Source organism: Phascolarctos cinereus, unplaced genomic scaffold (assembly GCF_003287225.1).
Source record: "Phascolarctos cinereus isolate Bilbo 61053 unplaced genomic scaffold, phaCin_HiC Scaffold_8;HRSCAF=390, whole genome shotgun sequence".
NCBI lineage: Eukaryota > Metazoa > Chordata > Mammalia > Diprotodontia > Phascolarctidae > Phascolarctos > Phascolarctos cinereus.
The window spans coordinates 74,243,469-74,262,207 of record NW_027556291.1 but is presented as its reverse complement, the minus strand read 5'-3'; the positions used below and the strand labels follow the sequence as shown (position 1 = coordinate 74,262,207).

The following is an 18,739-nucleotide window of genomic DNA, read 5'->3' as shown; positions in this document are numbered from 1 at the left end:
TATGTCTAATTTCTGCCACAGTATTTTCCAGTTTTCCCAGGAGTTTTTGTTAAATAGTGAGTTCTTATCCCAGAAGCTGGAGTCTTTGGGTTTAACAAACAGTAGATTACTATAGTCATTGACTACTGTTTCTTGCATACCTAACCTATTCCACTGATCCACCACTCTATTTCTTAGCCAGTAGCAAATCGTTTTGATGACTGTGGCTGTATAATACAATTTAAGATCTGGAACAGCTAGGCCACCTTCCCCTGCATTTCTTTTCATTAATTCCCTTGATATTTTTGACGTTTTGTTCTTCCAGATTAACTTTGTTATTCTTTTTTCTAGTTCTATAAAATAATTTTTTGGTAGTTTGATTGGTATGGCACTGAATAAGTAAATTAATTTAGGTAGAATTGTCATTTTTATTATATTAGCTCAGCCTACCCATGAGCAACTGATATTTTTCCAATTATTTAGATCTGACTTTTTTGTGTGAAGTGCTTTGTAATTTTGTTCCTGGATTTGTCTTGGTAGGTAGACTCCCAAATATTTTATATTGACTACAGTTATTTTAAATGGAATTTCTCTTTCTATTTTTTGCTGTTGGACTTTGTTAGTAATATATAGAAATGTTAATGATTTATGTGAGTTTATTTTATATCCTGCAACTTTGCTAAAGTTGTTAATTATTTCAACTAGTTTTAATTTGATTCTCTAGGATTCTCTAAGTATACCATCATGTCATCTGCAAAGAGTGATAGCTTTGTTTCCTCATTGCCTATTCTAATTCCTTCAGTTTCTTTTTCTTCTCTTATTGCTAAAGCTAATGGTTCTAGTACAATACTGAATAATAGTGGTGATAATGGACATCCTCGTATCACCCCAAATCTTATTGGGAATGCTTCTAGCTTATCCCAGTTACATACAATGCTTGCTGATGGTTTTGGATACATCCTACATATAATTTAAGGAAAACTTCATTTACTCCTATGCTCTCTAGTGTTTTTAAATAGGAATGGGTGCTGTATTTTGTCAAAAGCTTTTTTCTGCAGCTATTGAGATACTCAAATGATTTTTGTTAGTTTTGCTATTGGTATGGTCAGTTACGCTGATAGTTTTCCTAATATTGAACCAGCCCTGCATTCTTGGTATAAATCCCACCTGATATTATCCTCATGAGAAGTTGCTGTAATCTCTTTGCTAATATTTTATTTAAATTTTTTGCATCAATATTCATTAGGGAAATAATTTTCTTTCTCTGTTTTGGCTCTTCCTGGTTAAGGTATCAGCACCATATTTGTATCATAAAAAGAATTTGATAAGACTCCTTTTTCACCTAGTTTTCCAAATAGTTTATATAGTATTGGAATTAATTGTTCTTTAAAGGTTTGGTAGAATTCACTTGTAAATCCATTTGGCCTTGGAGATTTTTTCTTAGGGAGTTCATTGATGGCTTGTTCAATTTCTTTTTCTGAAAAGGGGGTATTTAAGTATTTTATTTCATCTTCCATTAATCTGGGCAATTTATATTTCTTTAATTTTTTTGGTAATTCTAGTATATCTTACAAATTTTTATAAGTATTCACCTATTTTACATAGATTGTCAGATTTATTGGGCAAAATAGTGCCTAATTATTGTTTTAATTTCCTCTTCATTGGTGGTGAATTCACCTTTTTCATTTTTGATACTGGTAATTTGGTTTTCTTCTTTTTAAAATCAAATTAACCAAAGGTTTATCTATTTTATTGGTCTTTTCATACAACCAGCTCTTAGTTTTATTTATTAGTTCAATAGTTTTCTTAATTTTAATTTTATTAATCTCTCCTCTGATTTTCAGAATTACTAATTTGGTATTTAATCAAGGATTTTAAATTTGTTCTTCTTCTAGCTTTTTTAGTTGCATGCCCAATTCACTGATCTCCTCTTTATTTTACTAATGTAAGCATTTACAGATAGAAAATTTCCCCTAAGAACTGCTTTGGCTGTATCCAACAAATTTTGGGATTTTGTCTCATTATTGTCACTCTTTGATGAAATTATTGTTTCTGATTTGTTGTTTGACCCACTCATTCTTTAGGATTAGATTATTTAGTTTCCAATTAATTTTTAGTCTATCTTTCCATGGCCCTTTATTACATGTAATTTTTATTGCATCATGATCTGAAAAGGATGCATTAAGTATTTCTGCATTGGATTGTGAGATTTTTATGCCCCAGTACATGGTCAATTTTTGTGTGGATGTATCACTGAGAAAAAGGTATATTCCTTTCTATCTTCATTCAATTTTCTCCAGAGATCTACTATATCTTAACTTTTCTAAAATTCTATTCATCTCCTTAACTTCTTTCTTGTCTATTTTGTGGTTAGATTCATCTAGTTTAGAGAGGAGGAGGTTAAGGTCCCCCCCCCATTAGTATAGTTTTGCTATTTCATTCTGTAACTCACTTAACCTCCTCTAAGAATTTGGATGCTATACCACTTGGTGCATAAATGTTTAGTTTTGATATTACTTCATTGTCTATGGTACCTTTTATTTTTTTTGAGGTATTCAGAGTTAAGTGACTTGCCTAGCATCACACAGCTAGTAAGCATCAAATATCTGAGGCTGGATTTGAACTCAGGTCCTCTTGACTCCAGGGCTGGTGCTCTATCCACTGCACCACCTAGCTGCCCTTATGGTACCTTTCAGCAAGATGTAGTTTCCTTCCTGATCTCTTTTAATTAGATCTATTTTTGCTTTTGTCTTGTCTGAGATCAGGATTGCAACTCCTGCTTTTTTGATTTCAGCTGAGTGTGTATCTCTCTGCTTCAAAAGTATTTGTTGTAAACAATGTATTTTAGGATTAGGTTTTAATCCACTCTGCTATCTGCTTCCATTTTATGGGAGAGTTCTTTCCATTCACATTCATGGTTATGATTACTGTGTCTTTCTCTCCATCCTATCTTCTCCTGTTTATACTTTTCTGTCTCCTTTCACCTTTTCCTTTCTCACCAGCGTTTTGCTTCTGACCACCACCTCCCTCAACCTGCCCTCTCTTCTCTTTCCCTTTTCCCTTACATCTTCCCTCCCTTCTCTCCACCCCTTCCCTTTTCTTTTCCCTTTCTCCTCCTACTTCTCTACAGAGTAAGACAGGTTTCTATAACCAACTGAATATATGTTATTCCCTCTTTGAGCCAAATCCGATGAGTAAGGTTCAAATAATGCTCACCTCCCTCCCTTCTTTCCCTCTACTGTAATAGGTCTTTGCACCTCTTCGTGTGTTATAATTTACCTTATTCTACCTCCCCCTTTCCTCTTCTCCAAGTACAATCCCTTTTTTTAACCTCTTAATTCATTTAATCACATCAAAGTCAACCCACACCCTCTATGTATACCCCTTCTAAATGCTATAATAAAGATACAGTTCTTAAGAGTTATAAGTATCATCTTTTATGTAGTGATGTAAACAGTTTAACCTTATTGAATAACATTGTTTTCTTTTTTTCTTTTCTGTTAACCTTTTTATGCTTCTCTTGAGTCTTGTATTTGAAGACTGAATTTTCTGTTCAGCTATGGTTTTTTCATCAGGAATGATTGAAAGTCCCCTATTTCATTGAAAATTCATCTTTCCCCCTGAAAGATTATGCTCAGTTTTGCTGGAGAGTTGATTCTTGGTTGTAATCCAAGCTCATTTGCCTTCCAGAATATCATATTTCAAGTCCTCTGATCCTTTAATGTATAAGCTGCTAAGTCTTGCATAATCCTGATTATGATTCCATGATATTTAAATTGTTTCTGGCTGCTTGCACTATTTTCTTCTTGACCTGATAATTCTGGAATTTGGCTACAATATTCCTTGGAATTTTCATTTTGGGATCTCTTTGAGGAGGTGAGCAGTGGATTCTTTCAATGACTATTTTACCCTCTGGTTCTAGGATATCAGGGCAGTTTTTCTTGACAATTTCTTGAAAGATGCTATCCAGGCTCTCTCTCTCTTTTTTTTTCTTTGTTGTGGCTTTCAGGTAGTCCAATAATTCTTAAATTATCTCTCCTGGATCTATTTTCTAGGTCAGTTGTTTCTCCCATGAGGTATGTTACATTTTCTTCTATTTTTATTCTTTTGGTTTTGTTTGACTGATTCTTTTTTAAAATTTTAAATAATTTATTTTTAGTTTTCAACATTCACTTCCATAAGATTTTGAGTTTAAAATTTTCTCCCTCCTCTCTGCCCCCCCCCCCAAGATGGCATGTAATCTGACATAGGCTCTACTAATACATACATATTAAGCATATTTTCACATCAGTCATGATGTATAGAAGAATTAGAACTAATGGGAGGACCCACAAGAAAGAAGAAATAAAACAAAACAACAAAAGAAAAGGAGAACAAATAGCATCCTTCCATCTGCATTCAGACTCCACAGTTCTTTCTCTGGATGTGGATAGCAATTTCCATCATGAATCTTTTGAAGTTGTCTTAGATCCTCACATTGCTGAAAAAAGCTAAGTCTATCAAAGTTAGTCATCGCACAATATGGCTATTACTGTGTACAATGTTCTCCTAATTCTGCTCATTTCACTCAGCATCAATTCATATAAGTCTTTCCAGGTTTTTCTGAAGGCCTCCAGCTCATCATTTCTTATAGTGCAATAGTATTCCATTACATTCATGTACCACAACTTATTCAGCCATTCCCCAATTGATGGGCATCCCCCAATTTCCAATTCTTTGCCACCACAAAAAGTGCTGCTATGAATATTTTTGTACATATGAGTCCTTTTCCCATTTTTATGATCTCTTTGGTATACAGAACCAGTAGTGGTATTGCTGGGTCAAAGGGTATGCACAATTTTATAGCCCTTTGGGCACAGTTCCAAATTGTTCTCCAGAATGGCTGGATAAGTTCACAACTCCACCAACAATGCACTAGTGTTCCAATTTTCTCACATCTTCTCCAACATTTATCATTTTCCTGTTTTGTCATGTTAGCCAATCTGATAGGTTTGATGTGGTACCTCAGAGTTGTTTTGATTTGCATTTCTCTAATCAATAGTGATTTGGAGCATTTTTTCATATGACTATAGATAGCTTTAATTTCTTCCTCTGAAAACTGCCTATTCATATCCTTTGACCATTTATCAGTTGGGGAATGACTTGTATTCTTATAAATTTGACTCAGTTCTGTATATGTTTTAGAAATTAGGCCTTTATCAGAGACACTGGCTGTAAAAATTGTTTCCCAGCTTTCTGCTTCCCTTCTAATCTTGGTTGCATTGGCCTTGTTTGTGCAAAACCTTTTTAATTTAATGTAATCAAAGTCATCCATTTTGCATTTCATAATGGTCACTATCTCGTTTGGTCACAAATTCTTCCCTTCTCCATAGATCTGATAGGTAAACTATTCCTTGCTCTCTAATTTTGCTTATAGTATCAGTCTTTATATCTAAATCACGTACCCAATTTGATTTTATCTTGGTATAGAGTGTAAGATGTTAGTCTATCCCCAGTTTCTGCCATACCATTTTCCAGTTTTCCCAGTAGTTTTTATTAGTGAGTTCTCCAGAAGCTGGAGTCTTTGGATTTATCAAATAGTAGATTATTATTGTCATTGACTACTGTGTCTTACATACCTAACCTATTCCATTGATCTACTACTCTGTTTCTTAGCCAGTACCAAGTAGTTTTGATGATTGCTGCTCTATAATACAATTTAAGATTTGGTATAGCTAGGCCACATTCCCTTGCATTGACTGATTCTTGATGTCTCATAGAGTCATTAGGTTCTACTTGCCCAATTCTAATTTTTAAGGAATTATTTTCTTTGGTTAGCTTTTGTACTATGTCTTCCATTTGGCCAATTCTACCTTTTTTGTTTTTAGTGAGGCAACTGGGGCTAAGTGAGTTGCCCAGAGTCACACAGCTAGGAAGTACTATGTGTCTGAGGCCAGATTTGAACTCAGGTCCTCCTGATTCCACGGCCAGTGCTCTATCCAATGCGCCACCTAGCTGCCCCCAATTCTACTTTTAAAGGAATTGTTTTCTTCAGTCAATTTTTGTCCTTCCTTTTCTAAGCTGTTGACTCTGTCTTGCATACCTCTCATTTCTTTTCCTGATTGTTCTTCTATCTCTCTTGACTTTTAAAATCCTTCTTGAGTTCTTCCAAGATTTTTGGGTTTGAAACCAATTCATATTCCCCTTTGAGGTTTCAGATGCAGGTATATCAACAATGTTGTCCTCTCCGAGTTTGTGTTTTGGTCTTCCGTCACCATAGTAACCTTCTATGGTCAATGTTCATTTTTGCTTCTTGCTCATTTTTTTTGGCCTGTTTCCTGGCTTTTAAAGTTGAGCTCTCCTGCTGGAGCACAGGGGACACTGTCCCAAGCTTCTTTTGATGTGGGGCAAGCACCTGGTCACTGGCTTCGTGTGCTGGGGCCTCGGGTGCTTATAGTTGGAAGCTATATGGGTCTGGCAGCTTACCTGGTGCTGAGCTGGGGTCCTAGTGGTGGTATCTGGCATGTGCTGAGGCCAGGTGGGGTCTTTCTGTTTCCCTGGGGCTACTCTGAAGCACGCATGTGTCTGGGTCTTAGAGGATGCGTATTTGTTCTGGGCTGCACTGAAGCACCTGGAGGTCTGGCTGCTGGAGGATGCCTGCCTACCTGGGGCTGCACTGAAGTATATGGTAGTTCTCGGAGCTGGAATGTGCCCACTCCCCTGGCTGTGCTAAGGCATATGGGGGGGTCCTCATGTTGGCGTTTGCTTATTCCACCACAAAGGGGCTCAGAATCTCCCCCTGCTTTGCTGAGATGGGGCTTGCTGGGATGCTTACTGTCCTGAAATGTGCTCCCCCTTTACTCAAGTGAGACAGACCTTTCTTGCCAATCCTCCAAGTTTTCCGGGATAAAACACTGCCCCACCCTGTCTTTCCACTGGCTCCACTGTTCCAGGATTTGTTCTGGGGCACTAATTTTATGGTTGTTTGGAGGTGAACATAGGAGACCAACAATGATTTACTGCTTACTGTCTGGGCTCTTAGTCTTTTGATGTTTTATTTTTTAAAATTCAATTTTATTTTATTTCATTCTAAATTCTCTTCTTCCCCTACCTACTTGAGAACACAACAAAAATAAAACCATTACAATTACGTACAGTCGTGCAAAACAAAATCTCACATTAGTCAAAGAAAGGAAGGAAGAGAAAGAAAAGAAGAAAAAGAAAGAAAAGACACTTCAATATGCCCTCTGAGTCCATCAGTTCTGTCTGGAGGTGGGCAACATTTTTCATCATGGGCCCTTTGGAGTTGTGGTAGATCACTGTATTGATCAGAGTAGCTAGTCTTTCACAGTGGATCATCCCGATAATATTGCTGTTACTGTGTTACTCCTGGCTCACTCTGCATCAATACATAGAGGTCCTCCTAGGTTTCTCTGAAACCATCCCCTTCATCATTTCTTATAGCATAATAGTATTCCATCACAATCATATACTCTAACTTGTTCAGACAACCCCCAATTAATGGGCAGAGTTTCCAATTCTTTGCCCCCACAAAAAGAGATGCTGTAAATATTTCTCTACATATGGGTCTTTTTCCTCTTTCTTTGATCTATTTGGGGTATAGACCTATTGCTGGGTCAGAGGGTATGCACAGATCCTGGCTTTTGATATTTCATCTCCTCCCAGTTCAGTCTTGGAGGGAGGGGAGCAGGGAGGTGTGGAGATCAAGGGACATTGTGGTCAACACATGAATAGGAGCTCAGTAGGGCATGGGAACCCCAAACATTCCAAGAAGTGGAAGCCAGCTAACTGTAGTGATAGAGACTCAAAGGATGGCAGGCTTCATTTAATCTCCAGTGGCTACAGGGTATGGATCAGAATCAAGAAACTCGGTAGACAGGCACAGGTAGATGACCCTTCAAGGATGTGGCCTTATTTCCCTCCCCCTGCCAAACACTCACACACGAGTCCAGTGCTTGCCAAGAAGCCAGGGCCAGCTCATTTCTGAAGACAGCTCTTGTTGGCTGTTTGCACGTCAGGGATCTGATAGTGCAAGCTGAGCAGTGGGCCTCTTCTCTGCTGCCACTGGGGAGTTGCACGTAGGCATATGACACCTGGGCCCTGGCCTCACCCTGATGTCACCCCATGTCCTTTACTCAGGGCTAGCTGTAGGATACAAGTTATAGAAGACACACCTTGGGGAGCCCAAGCCTAATGAGGATAGCCAGCTGGACTAGGATGAGCTGGGCTGGATTGCCTGGGCTGCAGCTGGAAGATTAGGTGGGCCAAGGGGGTGGAGTAGGGGTGGGAACAACAGCCTCAACCCTGCTCCCTTCAAGGCTCCAAGGGTTAGGCCAAACCAAATGGTCCCTTTCCCCACTCCTTCGTCCTCCTGTCCAGATCCCCCAATGCCTCAGGCCCAGTAGAGGCAGTCCTCTCCTTCCTCCCAGTTTCAGGAGAGACCTGGGGCAGATCTCTCCCATTCCCCCATTCCACAATATCATGCTGATTTGAGTACTACTCTTTCCCCTTCCCCCAAATTAGACTGAAAACTCTGAGCACATGACCTCTGATTTTTGATCATTGGACCTCAGCCCTCCATTCAGGTCTTTCTTGGTTGCCTCTTCCTATCGCCTCCATTAGGGCCATAATGGTTTCTGATTTTGTGTATCTGGATCTGAGTCTGAAGACACTAGCTAGCTGTGTAATCCTGCACATGTCACTGAACTTGTCTGTCTCAGTCCTCATCTATAAAGTGGGGATCATAATAGCACCTATCCCCCAAGGTTGTTGTGAAGATGCAATGAGATCTTTTTAAAGCACTTTGAAAATCTTCAGGTGCTAAAGGCTAGCTGTTATTATGATTCTCCTCAGGGTCTAGCATGTGGCCCACTCAGTAAATGAGCTTTGCATGAATAGAGGTAAATCAGGGTTACTGGAGATTATTGCAGGCTCTGGCAGCTCCTGGACCTTGTCTCTTCCACAGATTAGCTTCAGTCAGCTGGGAGAGGCCCTGTTTGGTCAGGGAGAATAATATTTTAGGTGACAATTCATTGACCTTGTGGAGGGACAGTCAAGGAGGGGTGGAGGTGGGGGAGACGCTAAGTCACATCCAAGAAATCACTGGTCTTTAATGCAGAGAACAAAAACCCAAAAGCCTGGAGTAGAGGTGCATAATAAAGGTTTAATTGAATTAACTGGAAGCAAAAGTTTGAAAAGCTAGGCTCTCTCTCCCTAGTAGGAGAGGCCCTGGGGGCTCCTTCACCCCCAACTCCCTTCACTCAGAGCTAACTGCTCTCCACTGTTGCCTCATAGGTCTAGGGTAGATTTTCTTTGAGTCAGGAAGCTGCTGAGGAACACCCACAAGGTGAGGCCTCACAATGGCATTGAGTAACCCTGAGCTTCACCACAGCCCCATCACCCAAGCACTGACCCCTTTTGTACACGAGTGAGAGTGAGAGAAGAATATTATACGAAGGGCCCCACCTTCAGACAAGGATAGGGGATGGCTAAATAGGAACATATTTGGCCCCAAGCCCTGAGGCTCTGAGAAAAAGAGAGGCCACTACCACAGATGGCAGCTGTTCTCACAGTCACTATGACTGAGGAAGGAAGGTTTCCCTTCCCTGAAGGCTTTCTGATCCCTCTGTAAGGCTGCCCTTTTGAAGTGGGTTTTGTTCATGTTGGGAACAGGGTTATACTTGGAGAAAAAAGCCCACGATTCTGTGCTCAAAGAAACACTGCTGGGGACAAGGGGCCAAGGATGCCTGGAATGCAGAGTCGGATGGTGACATCATAAAGTCAAGTAGTCATATCCCAGGGAAAAAACTGGGGAGAGGAAGGTGTCATAGTAGCCAGTCCCTGGCCACCATCCCACTCTGCACTATAAAAGCCAACCCCCTTCTCTAATACTACTTCCCTCATCCTTTCTTCCTTCCATGCCTACTAGGGAGTAGATGAGGGTAGCAGGGACAGAGAGTCAGCTTTCAGCCAGAAAACCAACCCCCACTACTCCATCCAAGCCTAGTGTTGTTTTGTTTTGTTTTGTTTTTCAGGGAGAGGGATGGAGGGAGTTAGTCCAGGAAGCCAACTTCCACAGGCTCAGTCACAGTACAGTTGAGCATACGGGTAGCCAGACGTTCAATATCATCCAAGCTCAGGAGGCGTAGACTCCGATCATAGTCCTGTGGGGAGTAGGAGGGAGGAGGGCAGGAAGGGAAGGGAGAAAAGAGATGGCCTTGACCTCAGGTCCAAGTCACGAGGAATGCATTGTCAAAGGATTGGGAAGGAAGTTGGGGTGGCCAAAAAAATCAAAGAGAGAGGGAAAGGACCCATAGAGACCCATATAGCAGCTGTTTTTGCGGGGAGAATGGGAAACTGACCACCAACTGGGAAATGTCTGAACAAGGTATGGTATGTAATTGTGATAGAATACTATTGTACTCTAAGAAATTACAAGGGGACTGGTTTTAGAAAAACCTGGGAAGACCTATATGAACTGACGCAGAATGAAGTGAACAGAATCAGAAGAACATTGTGCACAGCAACAGTAACACTGTAACAATGATCAATCCTGAAAGACTGAGCTCCTCTGATCAATACAATGAACCACCAGGATCCCAAAGGCCCCACAAGGAAGCCTGCTTCATACCTCCTGAGAGGAAGAACAGAATCCAAGCACTCAATAAAGCCTATGTTTGTGGATCTGGTGGTTCTACATGAGGTTTATTTGTTGCAAGGGCTCTGTTTGTCTTTTCTTTCCCCAATTGAGAGGGAAGAGGTGGGAGGGAGAGAAAATAAATGTTTGTGAACTGAAAAAAACAAATGGTTTGGAGTCAGAAGAGTCATGTTCGAACTCCTCTTTGGGCCATGATATCTTCCTCTGTAGAAGAGATGAGATCTAAGGTCCCTTCCAGCCCTGCATTTCTGATCTCATGATACTAAGGGCTGGATGTCCAGTTAGCCAAATACTTCAAAATGTCTGCAAGCACTAGGTTAGGATGAGAGAGATTGCCCTCATAGTCCTGGACCTCACCTTTTGTAGCTGTTCTAGGACTCTCCTGGTATCAGCTGTGCTGAAGTGTCGGGCCAAGATCTGAGAGACCAGCAACCAGATGGGCAGTGGCTGAGACTGGACCTGAGGCTTTGAGGGCAGGTGTCGAGCAGTCCCCTCATCAGGAAGCTTGATCACTAAGTTGATCTTGGAGTTTGGCCCAATGCTATAGTCTGAAAGGCGAAGCTCGTCTGGGAGGAGGAAGAGGAAGAAGAGGAGGAGGTGATATTTGGCTTCTGTGTTTCCTTACCAAAAGAACCAACTTGAGGCCTCTTACCTCTTAATAGCACCTCATAGTTGAATAGGTTACCACCTGTGTGCTACCCTATACCCTGACTTCTCAGGGCCAGCTTGGCCTCTAGATCCAACTGATGCCCTCAACCAACTCCACAGAGCTCCTTCACCATCCCAGGGAGTACATACATGTATGGGGTGGGAGGGGGAATATCAAAGTTAAAGATCCTAGTATTTGGGATCAGTAGAAAGAAATCATTGATATTACGTGAATCTCTCCCATTTTGGCTCAATCCCACGGTCATGTTTTCAGTCTCTAATGAATCAATAAACAAGCACTTACTAGGTGCACCCCTATGTGTCAGGCACTTAAAAAAGGGAAATAGTCTTTGCCTCCAAGGAGCTAGCATTCTATCTGTTCCAGGTCCTAGAGCAAGTTTTTAACCTGGAGTCTGTGACCTTGCTTTTAAAAAGTATTTTGACTTACTAGTTGTGTGACCCTGGGCAAGTCACTTAACCCCAACTGCCTCGGGAGGGGAAAAATGTTGATAACTCTTATTGCCTTTGTAATAATCCTATGTATTTTATTTTATGCATTTAAAAACAATATTCTAAGGAGGGCTTCATAAGCTTAACCAGATTGCCAAACACAATAAATTTTGTTACACAATCTCCACTGGACCCTCACTGCTTTGAGGTAATCCTACTATACCTCCCCTATCAACTCATCCACTTTGCATGTTGGCTCTTCCAAACCTTTTCATCCCATCTATAACTTGTGTTACAGAAGAAATTGAGGCCATTCTCTAATAGCTCCCTTTTCCCCTCTTCTTTTCCTCATCTCTCTTTTTTTTTTTTTGGCTAGGCAATGGGGTTAAGTGACTTGCCCAGGGTCACACAGCTAGTAAGTGTTATGTGTCTGAGGCCGGGTTTGAACTCAGGTCCTCCTGAATCCAGGGCTGGTGCTCTATCCATTGCAGCACCTAGCTGCCCCCTTATCTCTTATCATTCAGGTACATTCTGCCATCTTCTCCTCCTTCAACCATTCCATCCTGTCTATTCCAATAGACTGACCCCACTTAATCATCCTCACTTTCTCACTTATCTTCAATCTCTCTGTGTCTACTGGCTCATTCCCTACTGTTTACAAACATGTGCTTGTCTCCCCCATGCTTCCCAAACCCTCACTTGATTCATTCATCTCCTCTAGCCAGCATCCTATATCTCTTCTGCCCTTTGTAGCTAAACTTGAAAAGCCTACACTCAGTGCCTCCACTTTCTGTCCTCATCCCTTACAGTTTGGCTTCTGCCCTTAGTAAACTGCTTTCTTCAAAGTTACCAATGATCTCCTGGCTGCCAAATACAACGGTCTTTTCTCAATCCTTATTCTCCTCCACCTCTTTGCTGCCTTTAATACTGCTGATAACTCTCTCCTCCTTGACACTCTCTTTTGTCTAGATTTTTGGGACACTACTCTCTCTCTCCTGGTTCTTTTTCCTACCTGATTACTCTCTTTCTGTCTCCTTTGATGGATCTTCACCTAAGTCATGCCTGGTAACTTGTGAGTCTCCCTCAGGGACCTGTTTTTGGCCCTCTTCTCTTCTCTCTCTACTTCACTTGGTGATCTCCCATGGATTCAATTATTATCTCCATCCTGATGATTCTCAAATCTACTTATAGAGCCATAATCTTAAGTTCTGCATCTTCAACTGCCTATTAGACATCTAAACTGGATATCCAGTAGATATCTTAATCTCAGTATGTCCAAAACAGAATTCATTATCTTTTCCCCTAAACCTTTCCCTTCTCTTACCTTGCCCATTACTATGGAGAACACCACCATCCCTCCCCCCCTCCCCTTCCCAGCTCTCAGACTCACAACCTAGCAGTCATCCTGGATCCCTTACTATCTCTTCCCTCCCATATCTAAGCTGTAGCCAAGGCCTGTGATTTCACCTCTGCAACATCTCTCAAATATACCCCCTTCTCTCCTCTGACAGTGCCCCCATTTTGGTGCAGATCCTTACTACCTCACACCTGGACTACAGTAATAGCCTGCTGGTCAGCCTGCCTTAAGTCTCTCCCCACTCTGATCCATCCTCCATTCAGCCACTAAAGTGATTTTCCAGTGGCTCCCTATCATTTCTAGGATCACATATAAAATCCTGTTTGGTGTTCAAGGTCCTTCATAACCCTCTACCTTTCCAGTCTTCTTACAGCTTACAGCCTCTTCCCAAGTACTCTTTGATCCAGTAACACTGATGTCCTTGCTATTCCTGGAACAAGACAGTTACCTTTCTGCTCTGGACATTTTCTCTGGCTGGCCCCCAAACTTAGAATGCTCTCCTTCCTCATCTCTGACTAATGACTGCCTCAAAGTCCTAGATAAAATCCCTCCCCACCCCCTTAAAGCTAGTGCCTTCCTTCTCTCTGAGACTATCTCTAATTTGTCCTTTATTTTGTTCGCATGCATTTCTTTGCATATCATCTCCCCCATTAGAATGTGATCTCTCAAGGACAGGGTCTTGTATCTTTTTTTGTACCCCCAGAGCTTAGCCCGCGCAGTAGACGCTTAATCAATGTTTCCGGACTGACTGATAAAAGTCCACAGGAGGCTAAGCACCCCAGGGCTGGAGGCTGGAGCGAGGCCAGGGCAGCCCTCTCTCCTCCCTTTCCCTCCCCCTTCCTCGGCGGCCTCAAAGGGGCTCGGGGGCCGAGAGAGGTCGGTACCTGCCAAGGCCTTGCCCTTGAACAACAGCCGCTGCTGGACCACCGGGACGTTCAACTTCTCGGACACCAGGTGCTTCAGGGTGGAGACTCGCTCGTCCTCTGGCACCTGGGGGCGGGGTAGGGGCGGGGCGAGGCGGGGCCGGCGAGCAGGGAGGCGGTGCTTGAGGCGGCTGCTGGCCCCGATCACCCCGCCCACCACCCCACACCCGGCTCCTCTGGGGGGAAGGGGCCGACCCGGCCCCGCCCCCGGCCCCGCCCAGCCCTAGCCCGCTTGGGCCAGCCAATCGCCCCAGCCCTTGGGAGCGCGCCACCCGACCCCCCCTCCAGAGTGGGGTGGAGGGGAGGAAATCAACGTTATCGGGACGCGAAGGAGTACCTGGAGGCTGCATTCCCGGCCCTGGAGTGCCTTCACGGTCAGCTGCATTGCGGCGGGAGCGGCGCCTTTAAGAGCTCCCAGCGGACTTGGACTGCACCTCCCCGTCCGCCGCCTCAACTTCAGGCCCAGCCGGAACCAACAGCCAGCTGGGGGGGGGGGCTGGCCCTCGAGGCTGCTGGGAGCCTGGAAGGCGGGGCCGCGGCTGGGGCGGGCCGGATGTGAGGCTGAGGGAGGTGGCAGCTGCGGAGGGATTGCGGGGCCGCGGGGCCGCGACGCCGCTGCGGGATGAGCGCCCTCTTCAGGCCTGGAGGGTATGCCCAGTGCCATCTCACGCACTCACCCTCCCTAGTGGCTGCGCTAGGAGGCTAGCGTCAGTAGTTGAGGGGGGAGGGGAGGATGTAAGGTGTAAGAAGACTGGAAACGGCAGGAGGGTGTAAGGTTGTGAGGGGCTTTTAATACAGAAAGGGATTTTGCCTTTGGTCCAGGAGGCAATAGGAACCCACTGGAGTTGGGGCGGGGATGTCACATAGTTGGACCTGAGCTTTAGGAAAATATTGACTCAGTAACCTTGGGGGCTGGGAACTCCCTGCTAACCAGATGGTTCACCCTCACAGTCAGATGCCAGAGTACAAGAACTTGAGGAATACTGGGTAAACTGCAGGCCATCAGGCAGCTCCCCTTTCCCAAGGCTACTGAGTCATTGTCCTCTGTGGGTGGGGCCAAAAGGCAGATTACATAGGGAAGTTAGGTCAGGTGCCGAATTGGGGAGGCGGGGTGCACAACTTTGGGATACATTGAACTTTAGATGCTAGTGGGACATCCGGGTGGAGATATCCCACAAGCATTTAAAAGTGGGGAACTGGAGCATAATGGAGAGATTTGATTTGGAGATACAGATTTGGAAATTCATTCGTTATTTAGGGTCTCCCCAAAGGGGAGAGTAAATAGGTGCTATATATATGATATGAATCAGGTGCAGGACAGCTATTTATTTCTTACGCTCACAAAAATAATGCTTAACACAAAAGGAACTTAGAAGGGCATATTGATAGAATACTTAATAAGCAAGTAACTCAATCACAATAATTTGTACCGTGCTGGTAGGTTGAAACAAACATAGCATGGAGCAGTCTGTGAGACTGTTAAATAGACATTTCATATTTTGCCTCAACTCTGCACTGTCTAAATGGCTTCAAGTCCATGTCTTTTGGCAAGCCAGTCTAGTGTTTGGTCTCCACGTCTTGGTAGTGGTCATCTTCTCCAGTGCAGGAATTCTCCCTGCTGCCAGTCAGCTCAGACCAAGAGACCTAGAATCTCCAGACCTCTCAGATTCGGCAGGCTGCCTCCAAGGCTGGATATATCCCTATGGGCATTGCTGTTCACTCACCTATGATTAGGCAAAAGGACACAGATTAGAAGAGGCATCCAGTGGCCTGGGTTCAACCTCTTCTAGCTAGACATCCCCAGCACTAGCTCCCATGTGGCTTATTGCTCATGGCCCCTATCCCTCCATGGGAAAAGCTAGGATAGTCCTGAAACTTAACATGTACCTGAAAGAGAAGGTGTATCCTTTTAAAGATCCAGTGAGTCATTGGCTCTTCCTGCTCAGTGGCCAATAAAGGAGTTGCTTCATTATCTCAAAGCACTAGCCCTTCAGTGCTGTGGCGCACATATCCCTGGAATTTCTGGAAGTTTCCAAGGGGAGCCTTCTGTGTATGCTTTCTGGGATGACCCATATAAGCTTATTCCCATACATGTTCCCTGTGGTGTAAACCTCCAATCCAAACCCCTACTACATAGCTGTATACAGAATATATACAAAATGAATGCAAGGTAGTTTTGGGAGAGAGGGTACAAGCATCAGAAGGAACTTGCAACAGCTTCCTATAGAAGGTGGAGCTTAAAAAATAGCCCAACAGGGGCATGATAGAGTGGAGGGCAGATTTGGGGAGGAGGTAATCAGAAGTAAACATTTCTGAGGAGGGACAGGTTCCAAAGAAAGAATAGAATGAATGGGGGTCGGGATAGGATTAAGGGAAATATACTTAGTTTTTCACAACATGACTAGTATGGAAGTGTTTTGCATGACTAGTATAACCTGTATTGGGTTGCTTCCTTCTGAATGAGGGTGGGTGGGGAGGGAGGAAGGGAGAAAATTTGGAACCCAAAGTTTTAAAAACAAATGTTTTTTTAAAAAATTTTAGATTGTTTTCACATGCAACTGGCAAATAAGATATACAGGAAATGGGGTATAGAAATCTATCCTGCTCTACAGGAAAATTGAAGGGGAAGGGGGGGAGAGAGAGAAGGGAGGGCAGATTAGAATGCATGCCATATTGGGGTGGGGAGAGGGAGGAGATGAGGAGAAAATTTGGAACTCAAAATCTTGTGCAAGTGAATGTTGAAAACTAAAAATAAAATAATTAATTAAAAATGATTTTAAAAAAAAAGATAGCTCAAGTCTTGAGGAAACCCAGAGATTCTAAAAGGCAGAGGTGAGAAATGTTGGGGAATAACCAGTGTGAAGGCATGGCAATGAGAGAAAGTGTTGTAACTGTGCAAAAAGCAAGTTGTCATTTTGAGGGGCTGCATTCCAGAACTTCAATATACAGCCTCAAGTATAACTACTAAATTTTATTTCCTATTTTGCAAAAAAAATTTTGTTAAAAAAAAAACAAAGCAAAATACACTTGTAACTTGTATACTATGGCCCTCTCTCCCAGAGCCAGGCTGGGTATATCTCCCTCTCACTAGTGTCAGAGTACCTAAGGGATTTGTGGGGTGTCTCTTCTTTACTGCTATTGGCTTAAGTCCCCACTGGTTGTATTCTCCCCATTGTTAGGGGCCAGTGACCAATTCCAAGCACCCCAGTTCCATTAACATCAATGAGCATTTACAAAGGAATATTTACTTCAAAGCTATAGCAAAAACTAATATACAAACATTTTTCCTACTCCTCAGGATATACTCTCCCATTATATCACTTTGGTCTGTGAGAGAGAGTAGGCTCAAAATTTAGCTCAGCTCCTACATATCATTCCTCCCACCAAATGCATGTCCACATGAGACATCTCTGCCAGATGAATCTCAGCTTCTACTATCTGGCATCCCAAAGGTCTTCCCAAAAGGTCAGTGCTCCTTGGAGGATAAATGTTGGGATGATTGACCTGACCTGGACTCCAGTTCCCAGATTCCTGTGGCTTATTCTCTGGATCCTTCAAAACACACAAGCTTGGAGATCCCATTCCCTTTACCTAGAACAGAAAAAAAAAAAAAGCCATGCAGAGACAGAGGACTGAAGCTCTTTCACTGGGTCATAGTCCTCAGAGTAGGAGAAGGCCCCTAAGCCTTTCCCCTTCCCACACAGTTACTCACCAGAAGCTGTGAGCCAATTGGAGAGCCTTCACTTCAACATAGGATGCCTTTCCTGATCCACAATAATAGTAGTGCCTCCCCTGGTGATCTCCATTTTCTCCTGTCTAGAGCTTGAGGTCAGAGCTTGTCTTTTGCCTCTTTCTATATCCCTAGTGCTTAGTGAAGTGCCTGATACATAGTAGGTGCTTAATCAATGTTTACTGACTGACAGGGTTATCAGACCAGAACCAGTCACAGTGTTTACACATGCTCCATAGTCTCTCCAAGGCACTTCTCTTATGTAACATCACAATTCTCTCAGAAGGCTCCCAGCCATCAGCCAGAATTTAACATCACTACAACTACTTAAAATTCTTGAGTTATTGTGACTATTATAGCTTTTTTGAATGAAGTTTACATCACTGTCCTATTCAAAGTGCAATAATAATTCCTAAAAGGAAATGATATTGGAGATTCAGTATAGCTGAATCATAGTTTGAGGAGGGAAACAATGTGTAAGAAAACTAGAAAGGTAGCTTGGAGCCAGGTTGTAAAGGACCTTAAGTGCCAAATGAAGGAGTTTGTACTTGCTCCTAGAGGTAATAAGTTGCTACTGGCATTGATTGAACAGGATGGTGATTTGGGCTGTATTTATAAATCTGGCAGTCACCATCAAGCAATAATCAACAAACATTTATTAAGCACTTATCATGTGTCAGGCACTGTTCTTAGCACTAAGGATACAAAGTCCAAAGCAGGGTTCCTGCCCCCAAGGAGTTCACATTCTAATGGGGAGGATAACATGCAAATATGCAAACTAGCACAGCACTTAGCACAGTACCTGGCACAGAGTAGGTGCTTAATAAATGTTTATTGAGTTGAATGGAACTATACAGTAGAAGATATGTGCAGTGTAAATTGGAGGTAATCTCAGAGGGAAGGCACTAACATGGCAGGGGTGGGGAGGGACACCTGGAAGGTCCTTTTGTAGAACATGAGATTTGAACTGAGTCTTGAAGGAAGGCATGGAAGCC

The 18,739-nt window shown here is 42.9% G+C and overlaps 1 protein-coding gene across 2 annotated transcripts; it reads right to left on the bottom strand.

Annotated features, from left to right (window-relative positions):
• Positions 1–6,994: 6,994 nt before the first annotated feature.
• On the bottom strand, positions 6,995–14,526 carry UBL4A (ubiquitin like 4A). 2 transcript variants are annotated; one of them, XM_078147867.1, is made up of 4 exons: positions 14,352–14,526; positions 13,976–14,081; positions 10,994–11,202; positions 6,995–8,971 (listed from the first exon to the last, which is right to left on the bottom strand). In XM_078147867.1, the coding sequence occupies exons 1-4, from the start codon at positions 14,397–14,399 to the stop codon at positions 8,891–8,893; spliced, it is 444 nt and encodes a 147-aa protein (XP_078003993.1). In that variant the 5' UTR covers positions 14,400–14,526; the 3' UTR covers positions 6,995–8,890. The 2 variants fall into 2 exon arrangements, with proteins under 2 accessions (XP_078003993.1, XP_020831288.1); XM_020975629.2 differs by lacking the exon at positions 6,995–8,971 and adding an exon at positions 9,123–10,142 and having other exon boundaries at positions 14,352–14,522.
• Positions 14,527–18,739: the final 4,213 nt, after the last annotated feature.

Bases quoted from the DNA above. Each gene is read 5' to 3' on its own strand.
- UBL4A (XM_020975629.2), bottom strand. From the start codon at position 14,399: ATGCAGCTGACCGTGAAGGCACTCCAGGGCCGGGAATGCAGCCTCCAG. The intron at 11,203-13,975 runs GTACCGACCTCT...TCCTCCTCCCAG, and splicing joins CAAGGGCAAGGCCTTGGCAG to ACGAGCTTCGCCTTTCAGAC. The intron at 10,143-10,993 runs GTGAGGTCCAGG...TACTCCCCACAG, and splicing joins TCCTAGAACAGCTACAAAAG to GACTATGATCGGAGTCTACG.